General features: G+C 52.3%; 2 protein-coding genes across 5 annotated transcripts; both read left to right on the forward strand.

The window, feature by feature from the left end:
* The first annotated feature begins 3,020 nt into the window (after positions 1–3,020).
* On the forward strand, positions 3,021–10,344 carry ASB16 (ankyrin repeat and SOCS box containing 16). Its single transcript, XM_036071282.2, has 5 exons — positions 3,021–3,421; positions 5,762–6,029; positions 8,449–8,941; positions 9,336–9,449; positions 9,915–10,344. The coding sequence occupies exons 1-5, from the start codon at positions 3,121–3,123 to the stop codon at positions 10,098–10,100; spliced, it is 1,362 nt and encodes a 453-aa protein (XP_035927175.2). The 5' UTR covers positions 3,021–3,120; the 3' UTR covers positions 10,101–10,344.
* A 7,181-nt stretch (positions 10,345–17,525) lies between these two features.
* Positions 17,526–21,708, forward strand: TMUB2 (transmembrane and ubiquitin like domain containing 2). 4 transcript variants are annotated; one of them, XM_078065810.1, is made up of 4 exons: positions 17,563–17,659; positions 18,208–18,332; positions 19,629–20,195; positions 20,446–21,708. In XM_078065810.1, exons 2-4 carry the CDS (start codon positions 18,298–18,300, stop codon positions 20,810–20,812), a joined length of 969 nt encoding a protein of 322 aa, XP_077921936.1. In that variant the 5' UTR covers positions 17,563–17,659; positions 18,208–18,297; the 3' UTR covers positions 20,813–21,708. The 4 variants fall into 4 exon arrangements, with proteins under 4 accessions (XP_035927162.1, XP_035927163.1, XP_077921936.1 ...); XM_078065811.1 differs by lacking the exon at positions 17,563–17,659 and adding an exon at positions 17,695–17,713; XM_036071269.2 differs by lacking the exon at positions 18,208–18,332 and having other exon boundaries at positions 17,526–17,659.
* Positions 21,709–21,745: the final 37 nt, after the last annotated feature.

Consider the following 21,745-nt stretch of genomic DNA (forward strand, 5'->3'; position numbering starts at 1 on the left):
CATGTGCGGGGTGTAAAAGGCGTAATTATACCAAGTCGCCAACCTTGTTTTCCTTTCTGGGATGAAGGGAAGAAAAGAATTATGCCCCAACTCGTGGTTGAGGGGGTGTGGGTTAAAGACCCTAGTCTGACCACCAGCCTCCCCTGCCTCAGCCCCAGCCTTCCCTAAGGGGCTGTGAGTCCGAGGCCTCCAATGGGCTTGGGTACTGCTCTGGGGAAGGACGCTCATCTCTTTCTTCCCAAAGAAAGCCTGACCCCCTGGATCCCCGTCTCAAAGCTGAAGTGAGTGAGTGCTGCAAGAATTCCATGTTCAGCAGGCTGTTAGTTAGTGGGGCCCTGTTCGAGAAGGCTTTTGTGTTCCAAGCCCAGGAGCAAGAATGGGCTAATTCACTAGCAACCCTCCTACCTGAACAGATCGTGCACTTCTATCTCTTCTACCCACTGCTAATCCCCCAGCTCTGCCGATGCAGCTCAGATCTGGGCCACAGCCCATCTACCCTGTATGGTCTTCCTGCACCTAAGCCACCCCATGCCCCTGGCCCGCACTACCATTCCCCACTCAACTCCCTTGAGCCCTGATCTCTACTTCTCACAGTCCTGACCAGGGTCCTGGCTTCTTGTGTGCTTCATCACCCTACAGGCTCAGCTCCCAGAAGGCAGGGTGGGGAATCCAATCACCTAGCATTGTTCTATCACTAGACCTGGGTTCCCTGTGGGTTCGTGCGTGGGCTGGAGTAAAAGCCTCCTCTTTCTGCCCTCAGGAAGCTAAGGACAGGAGACAGAACACAGGATATCTCTGGGGACTGGGTTGTAGTCAGAGTACCTTCAGGCGCATATGACAGACAAGAAGGCTGCAGAGAGGCTGAGGAAGTCAACACAGCCTTGCACCCCACACGTCATGGCTACTGTGCGCCTCAGAAGGGGACGCCCACCCCACCTTGGCCCCTCTTGGCCCCACCCAGCCTTGTCAGCTCCCAACCCTGGGAACTCAGCTGTGGGTGCTCAGCCAGGCCGTTGGCGGGGCAATTAAAACACCAAATGGGTTCCAACAGGGTTAATCACAGCTGCATTTATAGAGGCGCCTTTCTCTGAGGATCTCGAAGACCTTGCTGTGCATGATCTCATTCCTCCCTCTGGGATCCCCCACCCTGGAATACCACCAAGAAGCTGGGGCCAGAGTGGGTGAATGGCAGGGTAGGGGCAGTGCCGGAAGCGGCCCAGGCTGCTGCCACCCACCTGGGCAGGCAGATGAGTGTTTGCTCTGGCAGAGAACAAGGGCCCTCAGTCAATGCCCTACACCCAAGGGGCCAGCATGCGACGAGCCAAGCGCTCCTAAACACCACATCAAGACCTACTATGTGCCAGGCCCTGCTGGGTTGCAGAGACCCAGCTGACTAAATTCAGGTCCTGCTCTGGAGCCCACATCCAGCAGGGCGGACTTCTGTCCACAGCACATTGGGATAGGCCCTTCGCAAAGTACATGTGCGGTCCCCTTGGAGCACCGATGGGGGCATGGCGGGGAAGGCTGAGGAGCCGCCACGAGAATGCCACGTGCCATGAGGCCCTGAGCTGAGGCATCGGGCTTACCCGGAGAGGGCTGATGTTGGAAGTCAGCAGAAGTTTTCAAGCTAGGAAATGAACCGTCTTAGACAGATCCTTCCACCTGGGCGGCAGAGCCGAGAGGCTGTGGCCAGAGAAAGGAACACCGGGAGGCTGGGCTGGTCCCGGTGAGGGGCACTGAGAGGGTGACCGACAATGTGACAATGGGAGCTGGAACTTGTTTGCGTGAGGGGACCAGGGAGAGGAAGAAGTCCGAGGTCACTGTGCACGGGCGGGTGCAGAGCCAGGGAGGGGAGGAAGTGGGGCGGGCAGGGGGGCTGGGAGAGCCGCCGCGCTGGGGGACACAGACCAGGCCGACCCGAGGGGCTGAGGGGCTGCCCGCCCGCACACTGGGTGAGGTGGGGTGGTTAGGAGAGCTTCCAAGGCCCCCCGGGGCTAGCATCCCCCCTCCGCCCGCCCCTTCCCTTCCCGGGCTCCGCAGAGCATCAGCCAGGGCTGTTTCATGGCCTCATTCCTCCCCCTAGAGGCTCCTGGAAGCAGAGCTGCTTTCTCCTGAGAGTGAATGGGTTTGTGGCTTGAAGGTCTCTTCGGTCAGAGTCCCCAGAGTTGCCAGGTCAACCCCTCGGCCTCCCTCAGGCAGGCAGGTGAGCCCTTTTAGGAGCTCGGGGATGGAGGGACACGAGATTCGTGGCGGGCAGTTTCTAGAGGCCGCGCTGTCCTGCTAGGAGGGCGGGGAGAGGCTCTCACCCCTGGCCACCCTCAGGTGGCCACAGCAGCATGAGCCAAAGTGCCGCATCTATGCAGTCTGGCCAGCTGGGGTCCTAGTCCTGGCTCCGCCGCTCACAAGCTGTGAGCTTGTTAAGCCTAAGTTCCTCATGGTTAAGACCGACACAAAAGCACCCATTTCAGAGGTGCTCCACTGTGATCATTAGCCTGATTATGTACTTTATGGTCAAAACCAAGCTTTTTACCCTCAGGGAGCCAGGAAGTATGGCCCTTGGAGTGAAGACGGATATAAAAGTGATGTCCTTGGCGTAAAGCCCCGTGTACACATGCACAGTTACCCAGATTACTGCAGACACCGGAAGAGCTGTTTGGACCCGTCTCCGCCTGCCCTTACTTCCTGGGCTGGGGTCTGCCCTCCAGCCAACAGCTGAGAGGCTGGGGGCCTCTGGCTCTTCCTGTCCTGCCCATCTCCCAGATCGACTGTTTCACTCCCCTTGGACCTTGCCAACCCAAGACGCTCCCTCCAGGCAAGTGGGAGGATGCCAACCCTGGGGTTCCTGCTGCCCCCTTGGGAGGGCATCAGCAGGGCAGGGGTTGGCCTTGGCCCTGGGCTGGGGGGGGGGGTTGGCCCAATACCTTCTCTGCACCAGGATCATGACTCTGGGCAAACGGCGTTTACCAGGCCGGCGAAGGACCTATTTATAGCCTCAGCTGCTCCTCGGGCCGGGTCACGAGGGAGGGGCAGGGCGGCTGCTCAGAACACGGGGGGTAGTCGGGCTGGGGGAACCCGGCTCTGCCCAGCTGCCGCCGCCCAGCCCCCCCGGCACCCCTCCCCATGGCAGAGGAGACCTTCCCGTTCACCTCCTCCACGCGGCGGGCTCTCCGGCTACAGCAGGAGTGGCTGGAGTGGGAGGACCGGCGGCGGGCCGCGGCCCAGCAGTGCCGTAGCCAAAGGTGCCCCCCCAGTGCCCGGGCCCGCCTCACCAGGCCGCGCCGCTGCTGCCGAGACCCAGCCGTGCACAACGCTCTGTTCTCCGGTGACCTGCGCCAGGTCCAAGCCCTGTTCCAAGAGGAAGACGCTGCCAACATGATTGTGGAGACTGTGAGCAACCAGCTGGCCTGGTCAGCTGAACAGGGTAGGGAGCACCCGGTGGGGCAGAAGAGGACGAAGGGAGAAGAGGGTGGGGGTGGGGATGGGGGAGAGACTTGGCCCCATCCCCTCCCTCCAGAACACAGACTAGACCACTGCTTTCCACACCCATTCTAGTTCCCTCCTCAGCAGAGAGGAGGCGTAGTGGTTTTATGTCTTTTCAGAATTAAAATTATATTAACATATCAATTACATAGGAATACAGTTATATTCTAATGCAGTATTTTCTCTGAATATATATATGTAAATAAATATATACACATATATATATTTTTTAAGATTTTATTTTTAAGGGGCACCTGGCTGGCTCACTCGGTAGAGCATGTGACTCTTCATCTCAGGGTCGTGAGTTCAAGCCCCACACTGGGTGAGGAGCCTACTTGAAATAAAATAAAAATTAAAAATAAGTAAGATTTTATTTTCAAGTAATCTCTACACCCAACGTGGGACCTGAACTCACACACCTGAGATCAAGGGTCGCATGCTCCACCAACGGAGCCAGCCAGGCATCCCCACATAATACATATTTTTTTTAATTTGAGAGAGAGAGTGTGTGTGTGCAGTGGGGAGGGGCAGAGGGGGAAGGAGAGAGAGAATCCCTAGAAGACTCCCTGCTGAGCGTGGAGTCCAATGTGGGACTCATCTCAGGACCCCAAGATCATGACCTGAGCCAAAATCAAGAGTGGGACACCTAACCGACTGAGCCACCCAGGCACCCTGTCCCCACAGTGCATAAATTATATTGTATGAGGGTGCCATGATTTATATAACTAGACCCCAAATAGACTGGGTAGATTGGGTTCCTTTTTTGTAAAATTAGTTTTAATAGCAATATGATGAACATCTTTGTGTACTTGCCAGATAATTTCCTTAGGCTCTATTCTGACCAGTGGGTTTGTCCACGTAAACCAAATACCTCAACTGAGATCACCCTGCTCTTAAGACTGGCAGAGATTGCCCCAAGCCCCACTCATGGATCTGGGGGCTCCAAATCCTTGGAGAGTTCACGTTCTCACAGTCACTGCAAGCTCCAGATTCCTGCTGGGCTTTTAACTGTTAGAGATGTAACCCTACCCAAGGTATTTTGGTCTTGTCCTGCAATATGTCTATCATCCCCCAAATGGAACTTGGCCTTAATTTCAATCCTAATACAAAACAAAACATGCTTTACCCAAAATTTGACAAACCCAGGAATTTACTTCACCATAATGCAAACAACTTAAACAGTTGGATATTAGGCATCTATATTCTTTCTTTATTTTTTTAATTTTTTTTTTTTAAGATTTTATTTATTTGGGGGCACCTGGGTGGCTCAGTCGTTAGCATCTGCCTTTGGCTCAGGTCATGATCCCAGGGTCCTGGGATAGAGCCCCGCATCAGGCTCCCTGCTCGGCGGGAAGCCTGCTTCTCCCTCTCCCACTCCCCCTGCTTGTGTTCCCTCTCTCGCTGTGTCTCTCTCTGTCAAACAAATAAAATCTTAAAAAAAAAAAAAAAAAGAAAAAAAGGCAGACGCTTAACGACTGAGCCACCCAGGCGCCCCTAGGCATCTATATTCTTTAAACAAGTCCTTGGCCACTTCTACAATTTAGATCCGACACTAGTCCCAAGATCAGCCACTCACCCAACTCTTCCTTTCCCCACCCCCACCTCTTATTCTCCCCTCCACCTTTCCCCCACTTCCACCCTCCTCTCCCCCATCTGCCCCAGGAATATCCTAGAACTCCAAGCTAGGCTCCTTGGTCATTCCCAAGCTCAGCTCCAGACCCTCCTATGCATAACTCAAACCCACCCCCAACGCCAGAACACCCTAGTGAACAAGAACCAAGGAATCCATGAGGAGCTCAAAGACCCAGAGGTTTCCTTAACAGGATTAACTCTCTTCAGTTGCCCTTGTGATTTTAAAGAGCAATTACCTTTTTTTTTTTCTTCTATGACACACATACTGTTTTGTTACAGATTGACAAACCATTCTAAAAGGCTATTCCAGGGGCGCCTGGGTGGCTCAGTCGGTTAAGCGTCTGCCTTCGGCTCAGGTCATGATCCCAGGGTCGTGGGATCGAGCGCCCGCATTTCTCCCTCTCCGTCTGCCTGCTGCTCACCCTGCTTGTGCTCTCTCTCAAATAAATGAAATCTTTAAATAAATAAATAAATAAAAGGCTGTTCCAATATACACTCCAAGTTCAGGGCTTGATCGCTTAGCCCCTCCCCATAGCTACAGCCTGGCACATGATTCGTGCTCAGGCCAAGGGTGCAGAGGGACGGCCACGGTCAGGGCCTGCCCTGGGAGTCTCACACACCACTCCCCAACCCTACCTGCTCTCCCCAGGGTTCTGGGTGCTGACCCCCAAGACGAAGCAGACGGCGCCCCTCACCATCGCTGCTGCCCGAGGCTACACTGACTGTGCCCGCCACCTGATCCGGCAGGGAGCTGAGCTGGATGCCCGGGTTGGGGGCCGGGCAGCCTTGCATGAGGCCTGTGCCCAGGCCCAGTCTGACTGTGTGCAGCTGCTGCTGACCTTTGGTGCCAAGGCCAACGTGTTGTCCGAGGAGGGCACGACCCCCTTACACCTCTGCACAGCCCCTGAGTCCTTGAAGTAGGTACCCAGGGGAGGGGGGGGGTGTGTGTGTGTGTCTCCAGCTGACACGGCCAGGAGAAGGGGAGAAGCACCTCACATACACACATCCTCATGACAATCTAGGAGACAGGTCTCATTCCACTGGTGAGAAAACTGAAGCTCAGAAAGGTTTAGGGACTTGTCCAAGGTCACATAAGCTAAGCCCAGGAGGCAGAAGCCTTGTTGCCTTTTTGGAAAACCCTGTTCCAACTGCAGTCCCCTATCCCCTGTGAATCCTCTGTAGCCAAATTCCTACCTGTTTCGAGGTGGGCATCAAGAAAGATGTAGCCCAGTGTTTCCCAGCCTTAGTACAAGGCCTCCCCCCACACCCCCTCCTCCCACATTTTTAAGATCAACAGGTTTTTTTGGGGGGGGGTGGAAGGTTGAACAAAATGGGTGAAGGGGAGTGGGAGATACAGGTTTCCAATTATGGAATGGGTAAGGCTCGGGAATAAAAGGTTCAGCATAAGGAATATAGTCAATGATATTGTGATAGCGATGTAACAGGACACATGGTAGTTACACTTGAGAACATAGCATAATGTATAAACTTGTCAAGTCACTAGGTCGTGCACTCGATACTAATGTAACATTGTAATGTAACATTGTGTGTCAACTATACTTAAAAAAACAACAGGTTTTTCGACCCCCTGCCTGATGGTATTTGTACTTTTACAAATCAGATCCACAGCCGGGGCTGGCCGTGGTGAGGACACTCCACAGCCCACATGCTGGGGACTTCTCCCTAGCTGGATCTAGAGCAGTGATGGACCCAGAAGTGATTTTGATTTTCCAGCCCTTTCTTGAATTCTTACGAGCACACAGTGTGCTTTCCAAAAGACTATCCTTTTAAGTGAAACTTACTGAAACCCTACTGAATGAGCTTTTCAGGGTTATTTAAATGTAGTATTTAGAAACAAAACTTAGGGGCACCTGGGTGGCTCAGTCGTTGAGCGCCTGCCTTTGGCTCAGGTCATGATCCCAGGGTCCCAGGATCGAGCCCCACATCAGGCTCCCTGCTCGGCGGGAAGCCTGCTTCTCCCTCTCCCACTCCCCCTGTTTGTGTTCCTGCTCTCGCTGTCTCTCTCTGTCAAATAAATAAAATATTTAAAAAAAAAGAAAGAAAAAGAAACAAAACTTAGCCCATAATTAGAATTGGCTGAGGAAATAAATTCAGCAGTTTATAGATGGCTGGCTGCTACTGCATTTTTGGCCACTGAGCCAAGCACCTACTGGACCTATACCCTGAAAGGAACAGAAATTCTGGCCATTTTGGGGGAGGGACACTGGGTCATCAGGGTTTCGTCGGGGTTGCTGTGTCTACTCCTGAGCTTCCAGTGGCTGCCATTCTGGCTTTTTAATTATAAATTACTCTTAGTTTAATTACATCATTAATTTTGTTTCATATTTGGTTTACCCCCTGGTGGTTAATGATGCATATTTGCCTCAACAGTGTTCTGGCCTATAGTTTTTTGTTTGTTTTTTAGAGAGAGAGCATGCAGGCCCATGAGATTGGGTGGGGGGAGGACAGGGAGGGGGAGAGGGGCAGGGGGAGAGAGAGAGAATCTTAAGCAGCCTCCACACCCAGCACTGAGCCGGCTCAGTCTCACAACCCTGAGATCATGACCTGAGCCAAAATCAAGAGCCAGACGCTTAACCCACAGAGCCACCCAGGTGCCCCATGCTCTGGCCTATAGTTTTTCCAGGAACTAGCAGACCATGATACAGGTGCTCCCTAAAATCTAGTTTTTGTTGTTTGGTTCCATTTGTTTTCTCTAAGGGAAACGAGCAGACTGATCCCCAAATGCCTTCCTTTGCTTGAATGGGTATCACTGGTCTGGAAGGGTGGTCTTCAAGTTTGGCAGCATGAAGAAAATATTAGGACTTCTATGCCTTTTTCTTTCCAGCTCATATTCTAATTTTCTATGTGTAACATTCATAGTGGACACAGTAGTGGGTTTTCAAGTTTTTTGCATTATCAAAATGTTAGGAGACCACTGGCAAGTGATTCAGAACTAGGCCTTGGAGTCCCAATCCACTCTGGGAGTCAGGTTTTGGAAACAAAAAATGAGCCCATGATTGGAACTTACCGAGGAAATAAACAGATTCTGGGAGGGACCGTCTGAGGCAGTGAGTACTCATTCTGACGCAGCCTCTGACTTGCTGTGTGTCCTTGGCTGTCCTTCCTCGGTCGAGTTTTCCGTCACTGAAGATGCTCCTGGGGACATCATGGGCCTCGCGACTCTGCTGTCGGTCATCGGGCTTCTGTGAGTCTGATGGTGGACACCAGGCTCGCCTCGATGGCGTGCAGGGTGGGAAGAAACGGGGAAGGGGATGACAGCAGGCCAGGCCGCGGGCCCTCAGGATCTGTCTCTGGGCCTTGCGCCTCGCCCCCCAGGTGCGCCAAGCTGCTGCTGGAGGCGGGAGCGACCGTGAACGTGGCGGCGCGGGACAGCGAGGTGACGCCCCTGCACGTGGCGGCGGCTCGCGGCCTGGAGGAGCACGTGGCGCTCTACCTGGAGCACGGAGCCCACGTGTACCTGCGCACCAGCCAGGGCGAGACGGCCCTGAACGCGGCGTGCGCGGGGGCCGAGGGCCCAGGCGGCGGCGGGCGGCACCAGGCGGCAGCGCGCAGGCTCCTAGCGGCCGGGGCTGATGCCCGCGCTGCCGGCCGCAAGCGCCACACGCCGCTGCACAACGCCTGTGCCAACGGCTGCGGGGCCCTGGCCGAGCTGCTGCTGCGCCACGGCGCCTGCGCTGGAGCGCCCAACGCGGCGGGCCACACCCCCCTGGACTGCGCGCTGCTGGCCGTCCAGGACGCCCCCCGCTGGGAGCCCGAGGGCCTCTTGGCCGCGCTGCTGGACTACGGGGCCCAGCCTGTGCGCCCTGAGGTGCGCGGGGAGGGCGCGCGGAAGGAGGCCCCAGTTGAGCGGGGGAGCCTGAGGCTGGAATTGCCCTGCCGCTGGGGAAGGTGGGGGTAGGGGGTGGGGGGCAAGAGACTGAAAGCCCGGTCCTGTAGCCAAAGGTCTGTCCTCACCTTGGGATGGACCACTGAGGGCTGTAGGGGAGCGTGTGGAAGGACAAAAGAGCTCCCAAGGAAACTGGCCAGGGCCAAGAGGTTGCAGCCCACAGAAGTTGGGGTAAACGGAGGCATAGGAAAGAGGAGAGACTCAGATCTTAGCCTCCCAACTTTGGGTGTGAGTGGGGCTTTGGCTTAGGCTGGACTTGGTTCTGCCCTTGGTTGGGAGAGCCATGGTGACCCTAACATCCTCTTTTGATTCCTAGATGCTGAAACACTGTGCCAACTTCCCTCGGGCCCTGGAAGTCCTGCTTAATGCCTACCCTTGTGTCCCCTCCTGTGATACCTGGGTGGAGGCAATACTCCCAGAGCTGTGGCAGGTATGTCCACCCCAGGGGCACAGCTCCTTCCTGGGCTCTGGGGGAGATGGAGAGAAAGGATGAGCCCTAGGCCTTATCCCTCCAGGATGGGCTCCCCTCCCTCCCCCGGGGTCTCCTGCTGCCTAGCAGCTCAGAACACCCTCTAATCCCACACACCTCTCCAGCCTCTCTCACTGGTACCAGCGTGGACATTAATCAGGTATCCCTGACTCAGCGGGCACTGTGCCCGCATCTTTGGAGTGGTGGGTGTAGACATGGCCGAGACCCTGCCCTACAGTGTGGTCCCATCTCCCATGACCCCTGCAGGGCCTCTGGGTTCTGAATCTGAGTCTTTCAAGCTGCACCAGACACCCAGGTGGGTGCATATTGCAAATTCCCTGGGGCCCCCAGTGCTAGGTCATCCCCAGATGGAAGGGCAGGATCAAGGGTGCTGGGCCATCTGATCCTGTTCCACTCCTGGCTTAGGAGCACGAAGCCTTCTACATCTCAGCCCTGAGCATGGTGAACCAGCCGAGGCGGCTGCAGCACCTGGCCCGGCTGGCTGTGCGTGCTCAGCTGGGTAGCCGCTGCCGACAGGCCGCCGCTCGCCTCCCGCTGCCCCCGGTCCTCAGGGACTACCTGCTGCTGTGTGTGGAGGGGCGGATCCAGTGAGCCCCATGCCAGGGTGCTCCCGGAGCTGGTTCTGCCCCCTCCATCGGTCGTCTCCCTACAACCCTGGAGGACCAATCCCTGGCTCTCTTGCCCTCCCCAGCCGGCTCCCCCCTTCACTGGCTTCTTGAGCTACTCACTGACCTCCCGCCCAACCCGAGCTTCAGCTTCCAATGGGAAGGTCTGCAGACTCAGCCTTCACCCGCCTCCGTCTCCTTTGCTTAAGTGGGTGGCCCCTCCAGCCCAAGCCACGTGGGGGTGATCCTTGTTGCTCCTCTGTCCCCTGCCACCTATGTACCTGTTTGGCCTCCTAAAGAGTGACCGACTCCGTCTATAGCTGCACTGCCTCTGCCCAAACTGTCTTTGTTGCTTGAAGGGAGGACCTCCCTGCTTGGTCTTGAGACCCGCGCCCCACAAGGATGCCAGAGTCCCTTCGGGAATCACAACTCTGATCATGCCCTTCGGTGGCTCCTCACCACCTTCAGGCTAAAATCTGAATTCAGTAAATAGACAGATCTTCTACCCCTGCCTCCGCCAAGCTCTCTGGTCTTCTGATTCTCCCTTCCCCCTCTGAGGTTCCTGTAATCCAGCCTCCTCAAACTGGGCAGCCTTGCGGCTTGCTGGATATGACCTGCTCCGCTTTGCTTCTAGGCGATCTGCATGTGCTGTTCCCTCTGTCTGGTCTACCCACCAGTGATGCATGATGTCTTAAACATGGTCACTCCACTTGTGGTCTCTAAGGGCCTGTGACAGGAGGACAAGCCCCTAGCTGTCCCCCCTCTCTCTCACTTCCTCCTCTGGTCCCAGAGTCAAAAGTACCATCCTTCATCTTTAAGAACCTTTTACGCCAAGCCAGTTTTTGTGAATGCAAATAAATGATGTGTGCCCAGAGCCCAAGCATGTATGTGTTAGGTTGGCATGCGGCTGACATACCCCTCACTCCATGTTTATCGCCCCACCACGGAGCACCTATTACTCTTGTGATAGGAAAAAGGGTAAAGGAACAACAGAAGGCCCTTGCCAGACCCCAAGCTTGTAGTACCCACCGCAGGAGGGTCCTTTTGCTGAGGGACCCTGGGCTGTCCACTGCCATTACCATTTGGAATCACACAGTAGAGATGGGTCAGGAGTCCCGGGGTCGGCCTCCTGCAGCTGTTGCCAGCCTCCTCGCCTCTGTGGAGAGTTATATCTGCGGAGATTCCCTTTCACCAACACGAAGACAATTTCGTACCTTGTTATGCAGAGCAGCAACCTCTCCTTTCTGGAAGACATGTTGGCTTTCATTTCGTAGAGCCAAAAGGCAGGAGGGAAGAGGAGACCCTCTGTACTCCTGGGCCCAAGCTGACGGCCTCACTCTCGGGGGAGGATGCTGAGCTGTCCACCCCTTTACAGGAGGCAAACCCCAGCAAGCTCAGCCTTTTCTGTTGCATTTACATCTATGACAAAAAAAACCCACTTAGAAAAAAACCCCCAAAAGATACATGAGATTATGTGTATTATTTTGGGGTAGGAGATTTTCCAGGGTGAAAGCAGAAAAGAAAAGATGAATAGATCTGGATACAGAAACAATTTAAATTTGGTTATAAAAGCACCAAATCATAAACACAAGTGACAGACAAAGTATTGGGGGATTTCATTTCCGGACGCCTGGGTGGCTCATTGGTTAAGCGACTGCCTTCGGCTCGGGTCGTGATCCCGGAGTCCCGGGATCAAGTCCCGCATCGGGCTCCCTGTGCTCAGCGGGGAGTCTGCTTCTCCCTCTGACCCTCTCCCCTCTCATGCTCTCTCTCACATAAAGAAATAAAGTCTTTTAAAAAAATAAAAGATTTCATCGCCTTCATCTGTTTTTTTTTTTTTTTTTTTAAAGATTTTATTTATTTATTTGACAGAGAGAGACACAGCAAGAGAGGGAACACAAGCAGGGGGAGAGGGAGAGGGAAAAGCAGGCTTCCTGCTGAGCAGGGAGCCCGATGTGGGGCTCGATCCCAGGACCCTGGGATCATGACCTGAGCCGAAGGCAGACGCTTAACGACTGAGCCACCCAGGCGCCCCTCGCCTTCATCTGTTTTATTCGCCACTGGTGACTTGCTGCTTTGCAGAGAGTGGACACTCAGATATCTGCGGAATCAACGAATCAACCTCATCAGCCATCAGGGAAAATGCAAATCAAAGCAATCATCAGGTACTGTTCCCCCACCAGATAGAGGGAAATTGTAAAGATCAATAATAGGCAGTACCCATGAAGATCTGAAGATGTAAGTAAATTCTTGCTCATCCTATTGGTGGGAAAGGAAATTGCTTTTTTGGTAGGCAATTTGGCAGCACCCTTAAACACTGCTCCCCGGTTACATAAAATGCTGGTACACACGGAACATTCACCCCAGCACTGCTTGCAACGACGCAACACGTGGGAGGTGGTGGACAAATCCTTACTCTGGAATACAATGCAGCCCTTACAAAGGGTAGTCCCTGCAATGGGAAGGAACTAGGGAGGCATGCCGAGTGACCGTTGTAGGCATGGCCTTGGAAAGACTGCCAAGGCTGTTGTTGAAGAGAAGAAACAGGTTGGAATACAATATCTACAGCCAACAAGGCCAAACCCCACGATTGTAGATGAAGAGAAAAAGGCCCAGAGGCAGGTGCCCAAGAATTGTCCTCTGGGGAGGGGAGAACGACTGTGCCAGGGGGGCGTTTTATGGTCTGTATTTGAAATTTAAAAAAAATTTCAACCCTACTGTGGTTTTTTTTTTTTAAGTTTTTATTTCCCCATATTTAAATTTTTTTACAAAGAGATACCCATGGATTCTTGTGAAATTAATTTTTTTTTTGAGGATGTGAAGTAAATTTAATCACCACCCTCAGACAGCAGAAGTGTCTAAGTGGCGGCCCTCCCCCCACCCCCAGGAGTGGCCTGGGTAAGCTTTTTTTTTTTTTTTTTTTTAAGATTTTATTTATGGGGCACCTGGGTGGCTCAGTTGGTTAAGCGACTGCCTTCGGCTCAGGTCATGATCCTGGAGTCCCGGGATCGAGTCCCACATCGGGCTCCCTGCTCGGCGGGGAGTCTGCTTCTCCTTCTGACCCTCCCCCCCCATGTGCTCTCTCTCTCTCATTCTCTCTCTCTCAAATAAAATAAATAAAAATTAAAAAAAAAGATTTTATTTATTTATTCATGAGAGAGAGAGAGAGAGAGAGGCAGAGGGAGAAGCAGGCTCCCAAGGAGCAGGGAGCCCGATGCAGGACTCGATCCCAGGACCCCAGGATCATGACCTGAGCCGAAGGCAGATGCTCAACTATCTGAGCCACCCAGGTGCCCTGGGTAAGCATTTTTTTAAGGGAAGAAAACGCAAAAGGCCCAACCATTAATTTACGAAGTGGTGGATGAAACAAGAAAAACTGAAAACCTCACTAGTGATCCAATGAATGAAATCAAAGGAACAGACATGCTTTTGTCTATCAGATTGGCAAACATGGCATGAATGACAGAGAGTGGTTAGGGAAGGAGCAGTTTTAGTACAACAGATTTACTATACACACATTGGGTTAAGACAGCATTCCAGGATTCACAAATATATTCACCATTCGAGAGCCATCTTAATTGCACATAAAAGTATAAAAACACCTAACTAAGTTCCATAGTGTAAGAAAAACAAACATCTCAAGAACTCTATCATGAGGGACGCCTGGGTGGCTCAGTCATTAAGTGTCTGCCTTCGGCTCGGGTCATGATCCCAGGGTCCTGGGATCGAGCCCCGCATCGGGCTCCCTTCTCCGCGGGAGGCCTGCTTCTCCCTCTCCCTCACTTGTGTTCCCTCTCTCGCTGTGTCTCTCTCTGTCAAATAAATAAAATCTTAAAAAAAAAAACAACTCTATCATGAAAAATGTCCAAGGAGTTCAGATCCATTCAAATACAGTTATGGGGCACCTGGGTGGCTCGGTCGGTCAAGGGTCTGGCTAGGTTTTGGCTCAGGTCGTGATCTTCCATCGTGAGATCGAGCCCCACGTCGGGGTCCGCACTCAGCGGGAAGTCTGCTTGGAATTCTCTCTCTCTCCCTCTGCCCCTCCCCACCCCCCTTAAATAAATAAATAAATCTTTTAAAACAAAGCAAAACAAACACCACAATGCAGTTTGCTAAGTGCTCTGGCAGAAGTCAGTCCATGCAGCTTGGGAAACAGACTGTAGGTACCAAACTCCAGACAGATGGATCAGGTACCCGGAGCAGTGAAAAAGCCAGATTTGCCGGCTCCTGGGCAGGGCAGGCCTGGCCACGGGCTCCACCCTCCTGGGCTTCAGAGGTCACTGCTCAGTCATTTATTCCCTTCTCAGATTTCACTTCCCCTCTTTTCCTCCGCTCTTTTCTCCTTATAACATCTTATGAACATCTTTAGGACCTCCCCCCATTTATTCCCTGTTCTCTCTTGCCTCCAGCCTGTTTTTTGGAAGAGAAACAGTAGTAGGTGCCTACTCACGCTGCCGTGGGAATAGAAATAGGCACACCCTTCTGGAGGATGGTGTATCAAAAACCTGAACAATGTGAACACCCTTTGATCCAGCAATCCTATTTTCAGGAATTTATCCTAGGGAAAACATCATGGATGTGTACGAAAATCTGTCATCAGAGATGCACAAAGATGTTTATGCAAACACTGTTTAAAAACAAAGTACTGAAAATAATCTCAATGTCCATCCAAATGAGATAATTAGCTGAAAAATTATGGTGTACCACGGAAGATGATACTGTTGAGCAGCTATTTAAAGCTATGCTATGATGCTATAAAAATATTCAATGACACAGGAAAAGCTTCATGGTATATAGTTGAGTGAAGAAAGGAGGGGGCCAAATATTGACAATAAGATCACATATATACAGAGAGAGAGAGAATGAGAGAGCGAGCTCAAGCGCAAGCACTAGATACTTTAGCTATAGCACTAACAGCATAATTTGGACAATTATTTATCCTCTGTGAGCCTCAGTTTCCAAATCTATAAAATGGGTATTTTTTTTTTTTTTTTTAAGATTTTATTTATTTTTCAACAGAGAGAGAGAGACAGCGAGAGAGGGAACACAAGCAGGGGGAGTGGGAGAGAGAGAAGCAGGCTTCCCGCCGAGCAGGGAGCCTGATGTGGGACTCGATCCCAGGACCCTGGGATCATGACCTGAGCTGAAGGCAGACGCTTAACGACTGAGCCACCCAGGTGCCCCTAAAATGGGTATTTTAAGAGCTACTTGACAGGGTTCCGTAAGATAATGTATATGAAGTACTTAGCACAGTACCTGGCACATAATAAACTTTCAAAAGCTTTAACAGTGGCTCAGCTCATTGATTTATTCATTCCCTCAAGTATTTATTGAGAGCCCTTGAACTTGCTACTCTCTCTGGAACTTTGCTTGGTAAACCTCAATTCATTCTTCAAAACTCTGTTTAACTGTACTGTGATGCCCTGCCCCTCCTGCATTTTTCAAAATAAAAACACTAAATTTTAGACCCCCAAAATACATGTATGCAGAAATTAAAACAATACCTTTCATTTCACAAACATACAGTTCATCAAAAGAAGCCAGACAAAAGAATGGGAAGCAGGGACTCAGATACTTGCACATCAATGTTCATAGCAGTACTATTCACAATAGCCACGAGGTGGAAACAACACAAATGTCCATTAATAGATGAGTGGATGAAGAAAATGTGCTATATACATACAATGGAATATTATTCAGCCTAAAAAAAGGAATAACATTTTGATAGGGTCTACAACATGGATGATCCTTGAAAACATCATTAAGTGAAATAAGCCAGATACAAAGAAGGCAAATATTGTATGATTCCACTTATATGAGATACCTGGAATAGGAAAATTCATAGAAAGTAGAATGGAGGTGGGAAGAAGGCATGGGTATAGGAAATGGATAGCCGTGATGGGTGCACAAAATTACGAATGTATTTTTTAAAAAATATCTTATTTATTTGAGAGAGAGAGAGAGAACACGAGCAGAGGGGAGGGGCAGAAGCAGAGGGAGGAGAAGCAGACTCCCTGCTGAGCAGGGATCCCCAATGCGAGGCTTGATCCCAGGACCTTGAGATCATGATCCGAGTTGAAGGCAGACGCTTCACCCACTGAGCCACCCAGGTGCCCATGAATGTACTTAATGCCACTGAATTAGCCACTTAAAATGGTTAAAACAGTAAATTTATCTGTATTTCACAATAAGACTTGGAAAAAAGAATAAGAAGACAGACGGCTTGATTCCATTTATACAAAGTACAAAAACAGAGAAAACTAATCTATGGTAACAGAAGTCATAATAGTGTCTACTCTGTAAGTTAGTGGCTGGAAGAGGACATGAAGGGGGACTTTGGGGTCATTTTCTATTTCTTTATCTGAGTGCTGGTTCCATTGATATGTTCAGTTGGTGAAAACAACCGAACCCTTCACTTGTGAGTTTGCCTCGTCTGCCTTTTTCATGCTTCAATCCAAAGTTCACCAGAAAACAACAAAAATCCTAACATATCTTTTGAAAAAAAATTTTTTTTTAAGATTTCTTTCTTTATTTTAGAGAGAGAGAGCGCAGGGGGTAGAGGCAGAGGGAGAGGGAGAGAGTACCAAGTGGACTCCTCGCTAAGCCTAGAGCCCCTGGGTGGGGAGGCTCGATCTCACTAACCCTAACCCTGAGATCACGACGTGAGCTGAAATCAAGAGCCCGATGCTAAACGGACTGAGCCACACAGGGGCGGCTCCCCCAAAATCTTTTAAGTAATCTCTAGGACGAGCGTGGGGCTCGAACTCACCACCTGGACTGAGCCAGCCAGGCCCCCTGAAAGAATTTTGATTGCAAAAATCCGGCTAAGTTTTGGGGAGCTGAACTTTTTTTTCCTCTTTTCTTCTGGGCTCCTTTTCTTGTGCCTTAAGCCTGCACTGAATCCGTGCCTTCTTTGAAAGGCTTTCTGTCTGACCTTATTTACCAAGGTCCCACACTGGCTGGGGCCGCATTCTCGGGAGCACCCGGACGGTAACTAAATTGCCTCCTGTCTCCTGACTAGCCCTGAGTTGAACTTTTGGAGGTCAGAGAGACCAGTCCCTACTGATCCCGCTCAATGCGCGTTACAGAGCAGTAATAAATCCAATCAGCTCTGGAGGCTGGGAGCAAGGCCGGAAGAACTAGCCGGGACGAGGGAAGCGCCGCTCACGTTCTGCCCAGCTTGGCCCACACGCCGGTCTTCCAGAGGTGAAGCCACGCCTTCTCCCAAGCACCTCCCCCAACCCCATGTAGTCCCGCCCCTCACCGATGGGCCGCTTAGGTCCCGCCCAGTGAGCGTGGCCCCGCCCCCGGAGGGCGACGATCCCGCCAACAATAACTCCGCCCCTCCTTCCGCTGAGAAACCTGTCCCTTTTTTAAAGAATACGTTTACGTCAGCCCGCCTTACGTAGACTAACGTCATCGGTGCAGAGCGCGGAGGCGGGCCTTCCTGTCTCTGATTCAAACAGCTTCCGGGAGAAGCCGGAAGAGACGAGACCCTGGACAGAATCGGGGATAGCCAGCCCCTCCCCCGGCCCCTACGGAAAGGTGAGTCCATGGGCCGTCCTGGCGAAGTCAAAATACTTAGTCTGGCCGTTTCAGGTGAGGACCTCCTTCCCTATCCAGGCACAGTACCGGTCCAATCCCCCTTAATTTCCCATGACTCCCCGCGTACGCAAGCCCCGCCCCCACGTCCCCAGCCCCGCCCCGAAGTTTGAGGGGTGTGGATGGTTTGTGACCCCCACACCGGACTCTATCCCTGTGGGCTGGGAGAACTGAGCTTGGCAGCCAGGGACCAGGTAGCGTTTCGTCTCGGGTGGGCCCACCGACTCCTCTCCAGCGCCGCGGGAAGAGGGCCGCCCCACGCGGAGCCTTCGCCTCAGAAAAGGCAGGGTCGGGACCCCTCCTCACCGCGCGTCAGGGTCGCCCACAGACTGAGGAGACACCAAAGGCCTCTGAGGCGGGAGACCAGGGGTCCTGCCCGGCCCCTGCCCACGAAAGTGCCCTGTGTCTGTGCCAGTCGTTTTCGCTTCTGTTCGCCGCAGTTTCCTTGTCTGTGAATTAGGGTGGGTGACATTAACCATCCTTACCATTAGGGGCTAGTTGTGGGAGCGATAAGGAATTGCTGCCATTTATTTACTGAACCATTGCAATGTGCCAGACACTGTGCTAAGTATTTTGCTTCGATGATTTCCCGTCACCGTCAAAACAACCTTATGAGGTAGGTACTATTTTTAACCCCATTTTACTGATGAGAAAGCTGAGGCTCTGAGAAAGTTGTCCGAGCTTACAGAGCTAGTAAGGGGCAAGACCAGGATTATAATCAGGTTTTTTGTTTTTTGTTTTTTACTCCAGGGCCCGTGTTCTAAATAAGGATGTGGGAGCTATTCAGATGTTATGTTCCACAAATATTCTTTGAGCAGCTAGTATGGCATTATGCTGGGCACTAGGGTACATAGAAAAATACACGTGATCCTTGTCTTCCAGAAGTCTCGTAGAGACAGATGGACAGGTGGAAGAGTATAATGAAGTTTTATAGGTATTGTGAGAGTAGCCTGTTAATGATAATCATCTGATTGGATTTGCCCCGGGGACAGCTGTGAAAGCCACACATTCTCCGAGGGAAAGAGTAGGTACTCTAAGGTCCTTCCTGCCTTTCTAAGAAACTGCCAAGGGAGAAACTACACAGTACACGAAGAGAGATAGGGATATGGATTATGAGAGCTATTTTGGAATCTTTTCCAAATCCTTTCCACTTAGTGGTTTTGCAGTTGCGAACCTATGGTGACCCAGGAGGGCGGTGTTTCTGGTGTCTGTCCTCCTTAGCTCCCTGGGACTTGTCAGAAGAGTTTCAGAGGTGGCAGACACGGTCCCTGCTGCATAATGTCTGCTGATGGCCCCTACAGATGTGTCCCTTTGGGGTGGTCTGACTGTGCTTCTGATGAAAAATTAATTTTTTGGTTCTTGACATCTGAACCTGAAAACGTGACCGTGAATGAGGTAAGGTTCAAACGGGACAATCTGGCAAGAGTGGCTGCACTATGCATCCAGAAGACCCTAAAATAAAATATTTTGGGCTTTTTGGTCTCTCTCAAGCCACCTTGGAGGCTTCTCAGGGGGGCATAGTTGCCAGAGCAAGTGATAGAGATCCTAGAGAAACTCAGGGCTCAAAGGAGCAAATGTTTTTTCCCACCTACCAAAAAAGCAACAGCCAGTGTGGCAGCAGCAGTCGCCCCAACAAGGCCATGAGATTTTCCTGATGATCCACGCTCTTTGGGAGCTCGAAATGTGAGAGAGGAAGGATGTGGAACCTGAAAGCTAGTGTTTCACAATAGAGGCAAAGGGTAAGTCCTTAGCTTTAGGTTAGGGGTCCGGAGGTAGGAAGGTTTGTTCCCTCTTCCATAGGACACTGACCTCCATTCTCTTTCAGGGCTGAGTCAGTTAGGACTGAAACAAACTAGGAACCCGGTTGCAACCCCACGTACCCTGCTGATGCTATCCCCCTTTGTTCCTGCAGTGTCGACCCAGTCAGCAGCCAGGCCATGGAGTTCTCTGATGTCACCCTCATTGAGGGTGTGGGTAATGAGGTGACTGTGCTGGCAGGTGTGGTGGTGCTGATTCTAGCGTTGGTCCTAGCTTGGCTCTCTACCTACGTAGCAGACAGCGGTAGCAACCAGCTCCTGGGCACCATTGTGTCAGCTGGAGACACATCCGTCCTCCACCTGGGGCATGTGGACCATCTAGTGGCAGGCCAAGGCACCCCAGAGCCAACCGAACTCCCCCATCCATCCGAGGGTAATGATGAGAAGGCTGAAGAGGCTGGCGAAGGTGGGGGAGACTCCACAGGGGAGCCTGGAGCTGGGGGTGGTATTGAGCCGAGCCTTGAGCATCTGCTTGACATCCAAGGCCTTCCCAAAAGACAAGCGGGCCCAGAAAGCAGCAGTCCAGAGGCCCCTCTGAGATCTGAGGATAGCAGCTGCCTCCCTCCCAGCCCTGGCCTCATCAGTGTGCGGCTCAAATTCCTCAATGACACCGAGGAGCTGGCTGTGGCCAGGCCGGAGGATACTGTGGGTGCCCTGAAGAGGTGAGTGGACTGGAGAGTGGGAGGCTGCTCATACCCCACGCCCTCAGCCCTTGGTCACCCGAGAGGAGGCTGGTATCCACCTGGGAGCGGCAGGGATGTATCAGGTCCAGCCCCCACTAGGGGTGGGTGGGATACTTCTTAGAAACTCACCCTTCAGTTCTTCCCTCGTTGCCCCGTTTTGTTGGTCCAGGCCTGTTTGCCTTCTCATTCGTCGCCTTCTGTCTTTCCTTCTATCCTTTCATCCTTCCAGTAAATACTTCCCTGGACAAGAAGGCCAGATGAAACTGATCTACCAGGGCCGTCTGCTGCAGGACCCGGCCCGCACACTGCGTTCCCTGAACATTACCGACAACTGTGTGATTCACTGCCACCGCTCACCCCCAGGGTCAGCTGTTCCCGGCCCTTCAGCCTCCCTGGCCCCCTCTTCAGCCACTGAACCCCCCAGCCTCGGCGTCAGTGTGGGCAGCCTCATGGTGCCTGTGTTTGTGGTGCTGTTGGGTGTGGTCTGGTACTTCCGTATCAATTACCGCCAGTTCTTCACAGCACCTGCCACGGTCTCCCTGGTGGGGGTCACCGTCTTCTTCAGCTTCCTAGTATTTGGGATGTACGGACGATAAGGACATAGGGAGAAAATGAAAGGCATGGTCTTCCTCCTTTATGGCCTCCCTCCTTTCCTGGCCGGAGCTGGGCCCAAGGGCTTGGGAGGGAGGGGTGGAAAGGATGTGGCAGGTCCTCCTCCATAGGACATAGGAGGCAGGTACAGGGCCTCCCCTTCACGTCCACGAGGGTACAGACATCCCATCTCTGTGCAAGCACAACTCAGGTAGAAACGAGGATGTCATCTTCCTTCCCTTTTAGGGTCTTAAAGTTCAGAGCTGAGCTGGTAGCCCAGCTCAGTGGGGAGCCTGGGCTCCGTCCTCCCGGCTGTGGCCCTAGCTCTTTCCATTGTCCTGCATGTCTGCTCCTCGGTACCCAGGGCCGCCTGCCAGGGCAGCTCAGCATGGCCCCAGCATACTTCTGTAGGGAGCCTGGAGTATTTTTCTGTTTCTTAAGGGAATATCCATCTTTTGAGACTAAAGTCACGCAGCAGGAGTGAAGGTCGTGTCTGCTTTCCATATAGGCACCTAGCCGCCTCTACCTTCTCCCTCCACCCCTGTAGCAGGAATAGGGTGTTCTCTGTGTTCTGGATAGTTTCCAGTGTTCTCCCCTTTTTTGAAAGCACTTTGCTTTTTTTTTTTTTTTTTTTTTTAATAGTCCTTTATAGAGCTCAGTCAGAAAGGGGACTGGGGCACAAAGCCAAGCCCCCAGCAGTGGGAGAGGCCAAGCCACAGCTGCTGCTAGCCTAGGCCTACGGCTGGAAGCGAGAGACAGCTCTGGCCCTCGGCCAGTGTCCTGCCCTGCCCGGCTCCAAGGACGAGCTCTGGGTATGGAGCCCTGGGCCCCAGGCCCTTGCCTCTGGGGTTCTCGGATGGAGGGTCAGTGTCTGTGACTAAATAAAGTTCCATTTTGTGGCTGTGGAGCCTCCTTCTGTGACATGAAGAGAATGGCTT

Source organism: Halichoerus grypus, chromosome 2 (assembly GCF_964656455.1).
Source record: "Halichoerus grypus chromosome 2, mHalGry1.hap1.1, whole genome shotgun sequence".
Taxonomy (NCBI): Eukaryota; Metazoa; Chordata; class Mammalia; order Carnivora; family Phocidae; genus Halichoerus; species Halichoerus grypus.

Coding starts and splice junctions, on each gene's coding strand:
- ASB16 (XM_036071282.2), top strand. CDS start 3,121: ATGGCAGAGGAGACCTTCCCGTTCACCTCCTCCACGCGGCGGGCTCTC. Junction 6,030..8,448: donor ACAGCCCCTGAGTCCTTGAA/GTAGGTACCCAG, acceptor CTCGCCCCCCAG/GTGCGCCAAGCTGCTGCTGG. Junction 8,942..9,335: donor CCCAGCCTGTGCGCCCTGAG/GTGCGCGGGGAG, acceptor TTTGATTCCTAG/ATGCTGAAACACTGTGCCAA.
- TMUB2 (XM_078065810.1), top strand. CDS start 18,298: ATGATTTCCCGTCACCGTCAAAACAACCTTATGAG. Junction 18,333..19,628: donor CGTCAAAACAACCTTATGAG/GTAGGTACTATT, acceptor TTGTTCCTGCAG/TGTCGACCCAGTCAGCAGCC. Junction 20,196..20,445: donor ACTGTGGGTGCCCTGAAGAG/GTGAGTGGACTG, acceptor TCATCCTTCCAG/TAAATACTTCCCTGGACAAG.